Below are 12,709 nucleotides of genomic sequence, written 5' to 3'. Positions count from 1 at the left end.
CAGCGTTTCGCACAGTGAAAACAGACAATGATTCATTGCAGCAGTAATATGAATGAGTTGTTTGAAATGCTCTAAAATATTAGTGTATAAAATAAACAATGCTAAACAATGTCAATCACTCTGCCATTCCCCTCTCCTCCATCTGTGCTCTTTTGCTTTCATTCAGACTGACTGGCTGGAGGCCAAACAACCTGACTGCTCCAAACACTTCTACATCAGCAGACCTGTCACCATGGCAACAAGACCCACGGCCTGGCAGGAGCAGTGCCCTGTCAACTTACTTGACGAGTCGGTCAATGAGTCTTGGGCGAGGGGTGACAACTTCCCTCTGAAAGGCTTAAAGGCACCCAAGGCAGAACCCGAGGAGGATATAGACACCCTGGAGCCTGATGCTCAGGTCAATACTCAGCGGGAGAAAGAGACTATCTCAAAAATCAAAACAGCTGATGCGACTAAAATGGAAAATGAAGGAGCTGCGAGAATAAGGGAGACAGAGGAAGCAGTGATGGGATCAGAGCAAGTTCCTAAAAACCTATCAGGAGGACTAAAGACTCAAGAGGAACCTGAAGTTGAGTTATGCGAGGAAGTTTTCCCGCCTACACTTTCCTTGGGTGCCTTATCAGCAGGAGTACACCGTGACAAAGAGGGCTTTTCCAGCCCTGAGGGTGAGGTGGCAGAGTGTATCAGTGATGTTGATGTCATTTCAGACCCAACAGAAGACATTACTTCTTTAGATAGCCAGAATAGTCGAGAATGGTTAAAGGCATCTCAGATGACTGAACCAGCTGATCAGAAGACATATAAACCATCTGTAACAGATGTAATAAGTACCGGTATAGTGGAAAATAATGTGTTACGACCTGCTCACCCTTCTTGCTCTGACATTAACATTACAGATGACGCGCATACTGTGAGTTCCCCTCCTTTTGCAGATGAAAGTGAGGAAGAAGAGGAAGTGGGCATTGCTATTATGGAACTGAACACATTAAATATCAACAGCAAGTCTTTCCAACCTTTATATTTAGCTTCCACTAATCAAGAGACAGACTCAGCTTTGCATGCAAAACCCTCAGATAAACACCAGGAGGGGCTGTTGTTAAAGAACCAACGTGAACCTGCCCTCAGAGGTGTAAACCAGGAAGCAGGACAACAGGTGCCTGGCCAGGGATCTCCACCTTTGTCGACCGTTGCCATGGAGCCGTCCAATCCAGGTGGGGCTGCTTCTGCTACAGGCTTTGCTTGCGTTGTTGCTGTGAGAGAAAGGCACAGCAGGGCGGGGGAAAGAACAGAGGGAGAAAATGAGCAAACAGGTGGGGAGGAAGGGCAGAAAGAGAGCGGACTTAAAAGGAACAAGCCAGCTGGGCAGCAACACAGCGGGGGACTGTTGAGATATTCACAAACAGTCCAAATACAAGAGCCGGAGATAGAAAAATATAGCTGTGGTGTGTCTCTGAAGCACAGCAACCACACCAGGATGGAGAATGACTCATGTGACGATAGCCAGAGTGACAGTGGCGTATCAGCTGATTTCTCCCCGTCCAACACTTTGGAGAGCTTTCCATCAACTGTATCCAGAGAGACTCCCATTGAGAGGGAGATCCGAAGGGCTATAGAGCGAGAACATAGCCTGAGAAGATCCAGAGGGCTTCCAAATCTACGCATCAATCCAGAGTATGTAGAGGTTCCCTTAAGAAAAACTGTTCTTTCCAATTCAGTAGCTGCGAAGACTGAGTGGTGTCAGGACAAAGATAGAGAGTTTGCTGGCAAAAAGATGCTGTATGAGATTCAAACGGAGACCCAGAGGGAGCAGGATCTGGTCAAGCTTGGGAAAATTCCAGGTTTTTATGATAAAGGCACAGTTCGACAAATAAGGGAGAAGAAACAGATCTATGAGACCTTTCAGACACCCAGTGACTCAACTTTTACAGCCTCAACCAGTCGCAGGGCCCCATCGGTTTCTTCTGTCAGCAATGGTTCAACTCCCAAGAAGCAGGAAGACATCTCATCACAGGTGTCCACCACAGAAGACACACGTGTCGAGAAGAGACACAGTTTGGATCTTCTTAGCCCGACACAGACCCCAAACTCTCCCATAGGACGGAGTGTAACCAAAAACACTCTTCAAGGACCGGGTATCTCACAGGGGACAAGTCGACAAGTCATAATCTTAGAGAACAACCTGAAGAACACAACACCGAAGAAACACCAAGACAAATCAGAGGGTATTACTGTTGTCGACTCTGGAAGTCCTTACATCTTATTGTCACAGAAAGGAGGGAATGAAAAAGTAACAGAAAAAAGACAAGAAAAGGAGGAGGTGGAGGATTTAGTACCCAAGGAGAACCCCTTTTTCAAGCTGCGCTCTTCAAATAATTTAGTGAAAGTGAAGGAGGATATCCAGGAGGCCCAGAAGAGGGAGAAGGAGCTTCGCAAGCAGAGGATTAGTCTGTATGGGGGCAGTGGTGGTGTTGGTGGTACACAAGGACAAGGAGGGGGAGAAAGAGAGGGAGGAAGGCCAGTCAGCATGGAGTTAAAGAGTCCTGTGCTGTCATTAAACGGACTGTCCATTGCTGACGCACCTGGGTCATCATCCAAAGGAGAAACTGGACCCTCAGCAGGTTAGTGTAGGCCTGTGTTGGTCTCTGGGTGAGCATGTGTGTAAGGGTGTAATTGATTCTGTTTGTGCCCGCCTGCTCACATAGGCTGGTGTGTGTGTATGACTGGTTGAGCGTGGGTGTGTGTGTCATTTTTATATCCGTGGCTAGATGATGAAAACCCCCTGAAACAGCTCAGTGAGCACATTATTTCATTTTCCTTATGGTCAGTGGAAAACCTCAAAACAGCTTTCGAATCTACTGTTAGCTATTATGAGCAATAACTTTGCACCGGAGCCCATAAGCTGGCCGGCCAGAAAATAAAATTCTGTAACTCAACAAAAAATGTAGCACCTAACCTGTCATATTAATTGTGAAAAGCTGAGGCAGGGAAAAACCTGGCTCATATTTCAACGCTATTGTGTCAGGGAAGAAAGGAGCTGGCTGAAAGAGTCCAATCTGGGAATTAAGTCCGAAATCAGCATTCAAAAAGTGGATATAATCTGATACAGAGTTTGTGCATGTGTGTGCGTGTGTGTAGACTATTGCTGCCTATAGTGTATCTCTGGGAAATTTTGTTTGCCTGTATTATACAGTAGTGATTTCCAGGTGGGGTACTTGCTATTGTGTCAGCAATCCAGGGATCTTTATATGCTTGGTTTAAATAGTCAAGTAAGAAAATGGGCTAAATAGTTTAAATAATAAGTTAGTGACCTTAAATAAAGGGAGAAAAACAACTGCTAAATAGCCAATTTAGCCAAAGATAAATAGCTGAAATCAATACAGTTACAATAAAGATGAAACATATATTTATATATTTATAGATATTTATATATTATTTTTAAAGATATGGGTTTCGGTAGAGAGTTTAGTTTTGAGCTATATATATGTCTGTAACGTACATCTATACTATTAGATTGATGGATATTCATATTAAACATAGTTTGAGTTAGTAACGTTAGCTTATAGCTTTAGCTAAGATGAAAGCTAAGGTTAGCTTAAAGCTTTTCCACCTGAGCCAAAATTTCAGGCTCCTCTGAACGCTTGATTTCAAACTTCTGTTTTTCCTTCTCCAGCTCTGCATGATGTTAAAAACAGGATACTGTTATATGGTCATTTCAAAACCAGCCCTGGCAGTGAGCATCGCCCTGCTAACAGAAGGCTCAAACCTTCTGTTGGGGCAAAGATTAAGATAGAGAATAAGGATTATTTTGAACTGTGAATGACGCAAAGCTACTCCAGTAGAGTCCAAGAATAAAAATATGAATAACACAAGTAGAGATTTATAAAAACAGTGCTTAATAATTCAAATTACAATATACATGATTTTGAAGGGCATTTTGAAAGAGTGCTTGGCTGTGATACATCAGAAAAAAAAGACTGGGAGGCGTTGCTCTACAGTATGTTTCAGTGTGTTTTTTTGTCTGTGTTGTGTTGCCATGAAGGCTGATTTGTGATTACGTCAGAATGAATGACTTAAAACATTGTTGGTTTAACAATGAGTGACATAAACTGACCAGGGTGTGTCCACAAAGCACGCCGGACGGTAACTGAAGGTCGTGCAAAGTACAGCTGCATATTGCTTTACACATCAGGCTTTATTGCCCTTCTGTTTCTTAATTACCGCTGCCTGCTTTTAGTTTCTGTTTCTCCACGTTCATGAACAGATTTCTTTCCGTCTGTTCCCTCTGCAATCCTCTGTCTCTTCTCATTTCTCTCTGCTGCCTCACGATGTTCAATCTTAATTTGATTCAGTGTTCACACTGTGGTGCTCAAACAACATCACAGGGGCACTTCTCCCTCACTGCTGTTCTTTCTTCATCTGCTTTTCTCTTCTCTTCCAGCACGCCTGTCAGTCAGCAAGTCATTTGTGTGGCCCCCGGTCCAGGCTGAAGACGAGAAGATTAACCGGCCAGAGGTGTGTCAGTGTTACAGCTCATCCGTCACACTATTGATTTTTAGAGTTTGTATAAATTTTACCATCTGGTACTTAATAAAACTTCGCAGTGAGTTTTATTAAGTACTTTCGACTCTGAATTTTAACGTGCCAACCTCACCCGTCTAGTACACTTGGCATAGGACATGAAAATGTAGGCAAATCGCCATCCTGAGTCTCCCTGGAATGCAGACAAGAAGATATCAGGTTCCAAAATAATGATGCTTTGTTAGCTCTACATTTGACTTGTGTAACCCAACTTGTGAATTATTATTAAGAATGACCGAACTCCCACTAGCCAGTATCAGAAGATCTAGGATCGGCAGGAGCCCAAGGTATAAACACCAATAAGAAGAGACCACACCACAATATACTGTTCACAAATTTGTTATATTTGACACACAGCAGCTGCAACAATGTAATGAAAAAACAATAAAATAAAATACAAAATATTTCCCCCAAAATAACAAACTAAATAAAAGTGCGCGCATACAGCTTTCTCTGAGTCAATTATATGAGTGGATAATGTCTGATAACTGATGGATCGTTGGGGCCCGTTCAGTTTGTTTAATGTTTGTCCTACCACACTCCGATGAAGGAAGAAAGTTTGTAGTCCTGCAGGTATCTGAAGCTTCAATGGGAACGAAACTTTGGCTTCAATAAAACCTTGGCAAATCCTTTTCAATTTCGGGTTGGCTCGCCATCCAGTTAACTGGAACTGTGGAATCGCTGCTCCTCGATGGGGCTTGCTTCAGACTGGGTCCGTCTGTCGAGTCATCCTTTTACCAGATAACAAAAAAAAACCTGACCTATAAACAGGTCACAGGTCCATATAGTCACATTCACTGTTGTGAAACAGCCACACTTACTTAAAACATTCAAAAATGAACAATAAGTATTAGTGTAACTCTATATCTTAATTCAGCTAGCTCTGTTGTACAACAAAATTATATCACTGCAGCATCATATCCTCTTAGATGAGCTATAATTTTATCAACCTGACGGCTGACAATGTTCTCAAAAAAAACACAGCTTCTATAGTTAACACTGTAGCTGCAGTCAGCAACTCACAGTAGCTCACCAGACTTGTGCATTATAACCAACTCAAAGAACACAACTGAAAATCTGAGAATCGGCGTACAATTGGATTAACTTGTTAAACATAAAACTGATTAGCACCATTTCTTTTGTTTTTTTTCTTAAACGTAATATGATTGCAGTCACTAGCCATTTCACACACAGAACACAGTCAAATTCTGCTAGCGTGAGCGCTAGCAGTTAGCTTAGCGGCTAGCGGACTCGCCGTCCCGTTAAGTCTGCCCTTTTTATCCTTAACAAATTAGGTTTTCCCCACTTTTCGTACTCACCGTTGACAGGGTGAAACTCTGAACAACCAAAAACAACTGCAGCAGACTTGCTTTTAACTCCTAGCGATTCGACTTCGGGAACATTAGTTTCTCTGGCACATGGCATTATATGAACAGGAACGAAATGGCAACACAGGAAATCATGTGATCAAGGTCAACAGCAAGGGTCACTGGGAGCTCATTGCTGATTGGCCAAGTTAAATGACAACAGATAATCTTATTGGTCCACATCTTCCTTTAAACATAAAAGAAAAAAGGAATGACTAAATTCTTTACATTATACATGAAAAAAAACTACTTTCCACTGCTCTTTTTTTCTAGCTGGGCTACAACCTCCCCCACTGAACTCATGCACGCCCCGTTGCATGGCAATGGTTGGGTAATTACTGTCTGATGGGTCTGGACAGGGCAATCTAATGGGTGATAACCCTCATCCAAAATGTCTGTAAAAGCCGTGGTTAAACCCTGGAACAGAGATTGCACCACCGCTATAAGTGGATGCCCAAGTTTCACATACTGAAGGCGTTTAGGCGGTTCTCGCTCCCTATTTGATCGTCTAGCAGAACCAGGTTGGTCTTGGCTTCCAATCAGTGTCTGGTCTACTGAGAGCTCTTCAGGAGATTCATCTGTTGGTGACTCATTTGACAATCCCATTTCAGTTCGACCTGCCGCCTCAACATCCGTAGACAGGTTTGGAGCAAGAGAAGATAACCCGGGATTCAAGTCATGACAATCACTTCCAGGTGCAATCCTTTCGGTCTCCATCTCTGCTGGTGGATTTTGGTCATCGCTCACGATTTCTGTGTCATGACAGTGACTCTCAGACACTGGAAGAGTTGCTGAATCTGGACTGTCAACAGGTAAGTTACATAACTGGTCAGTCTGTGGATTGCAGCTTGGATATCGAGCAGTAGAACCTTTAACTGAGGGACAAAATTCTGGAAGTTGTGCATCTTCCCCAGAAGACACTGATAAATAAGGGTGCGTTTCTTGATGAATGGTGACCGTAGGTATCTCAGAACTGGGGGCGTCTCTGAACCAGTAATTGGGGAAAATCTCATCCTCAGCCTCTGAGAATTGATCGGAGTCTGCAACTGGACTGAGACGTGTTGCTGGCCTGCGTCTTTGTGTCTGCCCTACAGGCTTGTCACTACTCTCGTTGGGGAGATAGCCACAAGGGAGTAATAGGTCCCTATGCAATGTCCGCAGTGGACCATCTTTCTTCTCAGGTCTCACAGTATACACTGGAAGGGATCCTGCTCTGCTTACGACTATGTAGATGGCTGCCTCCCACTTGTCTGCAATCTTGTTTTTTCCACGAATGCGGACATTTCTGACTAATACTCTGTCCCCTACCTCCAGATCTGAAATAGTCACACGCCTGTCAAATCTGGATTTATTCTTTTCTGCTATCTTGGCAGCATTTCCAGTAGCTACCTTGTAACTCTCTTGTAAGTGGGATTTCAGATTTTGCACGTACTGTGAGTGTGAAATCTGTTGCTCCTCTTTCACCGGCAGCCCAAAAGCCAAATCCACCGGCAGGCGAGGCTGGCGACCGAACATAAGCTCGTACGGTGCAAATCCAGTCACCTCATTCCTGGTGCAATTATAAGCATGAACAAGGGGCTTCACAAAATCACGCCAGTGAGACTTGTCTTTGTTTTGAAGAGTGCCTAGCATGTCCAGCAATGTGCGATTGAACCGCTCCACTGGATTTCCTCTGGGATGGTAGGGAGTAGTTCTAACCTTCTGTATGCCAGCCATCTGACAGAGCTCTTTTATTGTGCGAGACTCAAAATCAGGTCCCTGATCACTGTGCAACTTTTCTGGGAACCCGTAATGCACAATAAAATTGTCCCATAGGCACTTAGCTACTGTGCGAGCCTTTTGATTGCATGTTGGTATAGCAATTGCATACTTAGTAAAGTGATCAGTGATCACAAGGATGTCTTTAGCTCCACTTTTGTCTGGTTCGAGAGAGAGGAAGTCCATACAAACCAGTTCCAGTGGCCTTGTGGTACTGATGTTGACTAACGGTGCAGCTCTGTCAGGCAACGCCTTTCTGCGCACACATCTACCACAGGTCTTTATTTTCCTCTCTACATCCAAGGCCATTCTGGGCCAATAGAATCTGGCCCTAACGAGATCTAATGTGCGCTCAATGCCCATATGACCTATATGGTCATGCAGACTGCTCAAAACAGTCTCTCTGAGCTCTGGGGGCAGTACTAGCTGGTGAGATACCCGAGACCCGAGCTGGCGTCTCCGGTATAAGATGCCATTTATAAGCTGAAACCGACCAACCTCTCGAAGTAGGAGTGGAAGATCTGGAAGTTCACCCCTTAAAGTAGGCGGTGGGCTTACCCCATGCTCAAGTTGGGATATGACATGCCTTAGACATTGGTCAGCTCTCTGTTTATCCATCAACTCAGCCTCAGTCAGTTGAGGAATAAGAGGCAATCCTCCAAACTCATCTTCTTGTCCATAGCAGTCAGGCACAGCATCAGAGGACATAGCAAGAGTTTCAACAAGAGTAACACAGCCATCCAAACTCGGATTAACAGAGCTGGCGCTATACACTGACTGTCTTTCACAAATGGCTTTCACAACCGCTTGGTTGGCTTCCTCGAGATTTTCAAGATCAGCGAGATGACCCTGAGTGAACTGGAAAATGCGCTCCCTCTCTTTCTGGGATTTCAGATCATCCACAAGAGCTCCGTGGGGTCTACGGGATAACCCATCCGCATCCCAGTTTTGCTTCCCAGGACGATACAGCAGCTTGAATGTGAACGTAGACAAAGCTGCGAGCCATCTGTAGCTCGTTGCATCAAGTTTTGCAGTCGTCAATATGTACGTCAAGGGATTGCTATCAGTGACAACAGTAAAGTGATTCCCATATAGGTAGTCACTAAACTTTTCTGTTACTGACCACTTAAGCGCCAAAAACTCTAATTTGTGCGCTGGGTATCGAGACTCGCTATGCGACAGCCCTCTGCTTGCATAGGCTATGACACGTAACTGCCCTTCCTGCTCCTGGTACAAGACAGCACCAAGGCCTGTAGTGCTAGCATCAGTGTGGAGCACATAAGGCTTTTGAGGGTCAGCGAACCCTAGGACAGGGGCAGTTGTCAGCTTTTCAATAACTGACTCAAATGCCTGCTGGCAAGCTGATGTCCAACGGTTCCCAAACGGCTCTTTGGGATGGTGATAATGCTCTTGGCTGTCTCTTGATCTACCCCTTTTGGTTGATTGAGGATAGCCCTGAGTCAGATCATTGAGGGGCTTCACAATGCTGGAATAGTCTTTTACGAACCTTCGATAATAGCCAGCGAACCCAAGAAAAGATCGCAATTCCCTGAGGGTCTGAGGAACTGGCCAAGTACGAAGGGCAGAGATTTTCTCTGGATCTGTCTCAACTCCATTTCTGGACACTATGTGTCCCAGGTACCGCACTGAGGTCTGGAAAAACACACACTTTTCAGGTGATAACTTTAATCCAAACTCTCTCAACCGAGTGAGCACCTCCAACAACCTTGTTTCATGTTCTTCCAGGGTCTTTGAGAACACTATCAAGTCGTCGAGGAAAACTAGCACCTCTTTCAAATGCATATCCCCCATGCACTTCTCCATTAATCTTTGGAATGTGCTTGGCGCATTTGTCAGGCCTTGCGGCATGCGGTTAAATTCCCAGAAGCCCAAAGGGCAGACAAAGGCCGTCTTGGGTTTATCCACTTCATCTACCTCGATTTGATAATATCCAGACTTTAGGTCAAGCACAGAAAACCACTGGGAACCAGAGAGAGCCGCGAAGGTGTCTTCAAGCTTAGGAAGCGTGTAAGCATCCTTTATTGTCTGAAGGTTGAGTTTTCTGTAGTCTATGCACAACCGGACCTGGCCATTCTTTTTACGGACTACCACAATGGGCGAAGAGAAGGGAGACTCGGACTCTCTGATTACACCTGTATCAAGAAGCTCTTGAATGTGCCTACGGACAGCCTCAATGTCTTGAGGGTGTAGCGGACGAGCACGGTGTTTGAAAGGAGCCTCGTCTGAGAGCTTGATGTGGTGAGTCACCTTGTCGGTTCTTCCAAAGTCCAAGTCATGTTGCGCAAATACATCTGGCATGTTGTTAAGGAGTCGTGTGATACGACCCTTCCACTCGGGAGGGATTGGGGACTCTCCAAAGTTGAAGTTACAATTGGCCTCTTGAGTGAGATCTGCCTTTTGCAAGTTAACCATACTCTGCTCCTTTGACAAAATACATTGGTAAGCGCTAATGTCAGCAATTTGACATTTAGCAGGAATGACAATGTCATGTTCAGATTGGTTGGTAATCACAACTGGAAGCCTAAAGGGTCGTTGTTTGGACAGGTCAACCAGACAAGTGTTCACTAGCAGACCACCAGGTAGAGAGGAACTGGAAGGCTGCTCAACAACAACTGATTGTTCATGCCGAAGACCGCTGGCAGTAGAGACACCCTCCAAAACCACTGTGGCCCCTGCTGGGACAACCTGAGAGATTCTGCCCTTCAGTTTTACAACACCATGGTGACTGACGTTAGACTGATTGTGTCTGAGTTCAAGCACCTTAATGACCGCTTTGTAGCCGTGAGGAAATGTCTTGGGATCTCCTGGATTAGCTTTGCAATAAATGTCATACAACACATCAAGTGTATTTGTCCCTATGAGTAAGTAGGACCCTGAGGTAGCTCGAACGTCAGGAACTATGAGAGCTAATGTGGGCACCTCAATAGACATACCAAGAAATTCTTTTGGAAAAGTGACAGTAGTTTCAATGTAGCCCAAATAAGGTACAGCCTGTCCATTCGCCCCTTCAACCTCCAAGAGGTCATAGAGAGGCTTGATGTCCTGCACTGACATGTGTTGTTCATAAAAGGATTGGGGGATAGTAGTCACTTGCGAGCCGGTATCTAGCAGACAACTAAATGTTTTATCTTCAATTATCACTTCAGCAGTGCTCCTGGTACCAATCAGACCCTTTGGAAGCCTGAAGGATTGCTTTTCACTACTGGAGTGCTCTAGATCCACACACTTGCCTGCTTTGCTGACAATCTTTACGTCTGTGGGACGCTGCGCATGTTCTTCAGCCTCTGTCTGTCCCACAACAGAGACTGGATCTAGTTTAAAGGTGAACTGGAGTCGCTGGGACAACTTTGACTTTCCCACGCGTGCTGCCTCCTCTCCAACTGCTTCTTCTTTTCAATAACTAGTGCAGAATTTGCAGGGTTTGTACAAGAAGTGGCAATATGCCCATCTTCCCCACAGTGAAAACAATACCAAGGCCTGGGCCTGCCTGTCTGTTTTACTCCGGCTAATCGATGCACTTCTTGATGTGTGTTGTCCATTTTCGATTTACAGGTTGTCTTTTTAACCGGTTTCTTGTTGGCACGCTCACTTAGCTTTTCCTGTGATGCAAATGAGGCTAGCTGACTCTGCAAGCTAGCTATCTGCTTTTGAAGTTCCTCAATAGCTTTCGGACCACACTGTGGGCTTTCTCTTACGCCTGCACAAACACAGGAACTCTGAGCATGGACAGATACTCGTTTTGATGAACCAATGTGCTTTTTCATCCTATCAACCTTTGCAGCTTGTCTATCTTCTTCGGTACGCAACATTAGCAAGAGCTCTGAAAATGACGGTGGACAGTTTTTCTTGTGTTCAAGTTGCAGACTGGAGAGCAATCCACTATCCCAACACCCCCTACAAAACTGCTTGAGGAGATGTTTGTCTACATCATCAGGTGGAATACCCCCCCTTTTTACTGCTAAATTTAATGCTAGCTGTAAACGATGGAGGAAAGCTGATGGTTTCTCGCCTGGGTCCTGAAGGGTATTCATGAACTGAGCAAAAAGCTCCTCACCATCCTCTACAGCGCCGAAGGCTGAATCGAGCAACTGCAGATAGGCTACTGGGGGTGCGCTGGGACTCAAGCACTTCACCACATCAACTGCAGGTGGAAGCAAATTCTCTAAAATCTTCCTGGACACCTGCAGATGGGTCATACTGGGGTCACTTAAAAGCAGCTCAATGTGTGAGCGCCAAGTCTCATAGTCTGTCTCATTGTTAGGCCTGGGAGTTTTCCCTGAGAAGGAACGGATGCGCATTGAAGAATGGATCTGTGATCCAATGTCATCCTTCCTTAAAATATGCTCAACAACGACCTTCTGAACTTCAGGGGGATTTACATCACTAATCACTATTGAAGGCTTCTGTACACGCAAGGGTGGAACTGGAGTTGAGACACCTTGGTCACTGCTTACCCTTGAGGGACCTGAAAGCAACTGGGGCTGTGGTATTGGTGTCTCATCAACAATGCTATCATGTAAGACAGAAGGTGCCTCATCTGTATTCTCAGTTGTCTCACAGATTTGTGATATCATCTCTTTCAATACTTCCTCATAGGTTTTGCCACTGAGCTTAGCCAAGCCCTTTAATTCAGCCAAGTATGACTTCGTGACACCTTCACCCACCTTAGCAGTGTAAACGCTTGCCAAGGCCCTCACACAGTAAGAGACATTTGGTTCACCCTCTGCAACATACTTGTATGGCATAAGAGGCTCTAAAGCTTCTACAGCTGAGCCACTTGAGTACTCAACAATCAGGTTTTGATGAAACTCTGAGGTAGCATCATCCACTGGCAAAAGGGTTTTAACACCACCATACTTTTTCAAAAACTCTAAAACTTCTTCATCTTTCTCTGATTTCGTGATCCCACTCACAATAACTGCATTGGGAATTTTTACACCTGAGCGCTGGACAAAATCCATGTCAGACACAATTTCTCATTACTG

At 44.8% G+C, this 12,709-nt stretch overlaps 1 protein-coding gene across 1 annotated transcript in view; it reads left to right on the top strand.

The window, feature by feature from the left end:
* misp3 (MISP family member 3) overlaps positions 1–12,709 on the top strand; it is a 32,009-nt gene that overhangs the window by 9,375 nt on the left and 9,925 nt on the right. The window contains exons 2-3 of the mRNA XM_026170612.1: positions 167–2,618; positions 4,439–4,512. Of these exons, the coding sequence (XP_026026397.1) occupies positions 167–2,618; positions 4,439–4,512 (2,526 nt within the window). The remainder of the gene's footprint in view (positions 1–166; positions 2,619–4,438; positions 4,513–12,709) is intronic.

Source organism: Astatotilapia calliptera, chromosome 6, assembly GCF_900246225.1.
Source record: "Astatotilapia calliptera chromosome 6, fAstCal1.2, whole genome shotgun sequence".
Classification (NCBI taxonomy): Eukaryota; Metazoa; Chordata; class Actinopteri; order Cichliformes; family Cichlidae; genus Astatotilapia; species Astatotilapia calliptera.
Note: the sequence above shows the minus strand (reverse complement) of the source record. Positions and strands in the feature narration are given on the sequence as shown.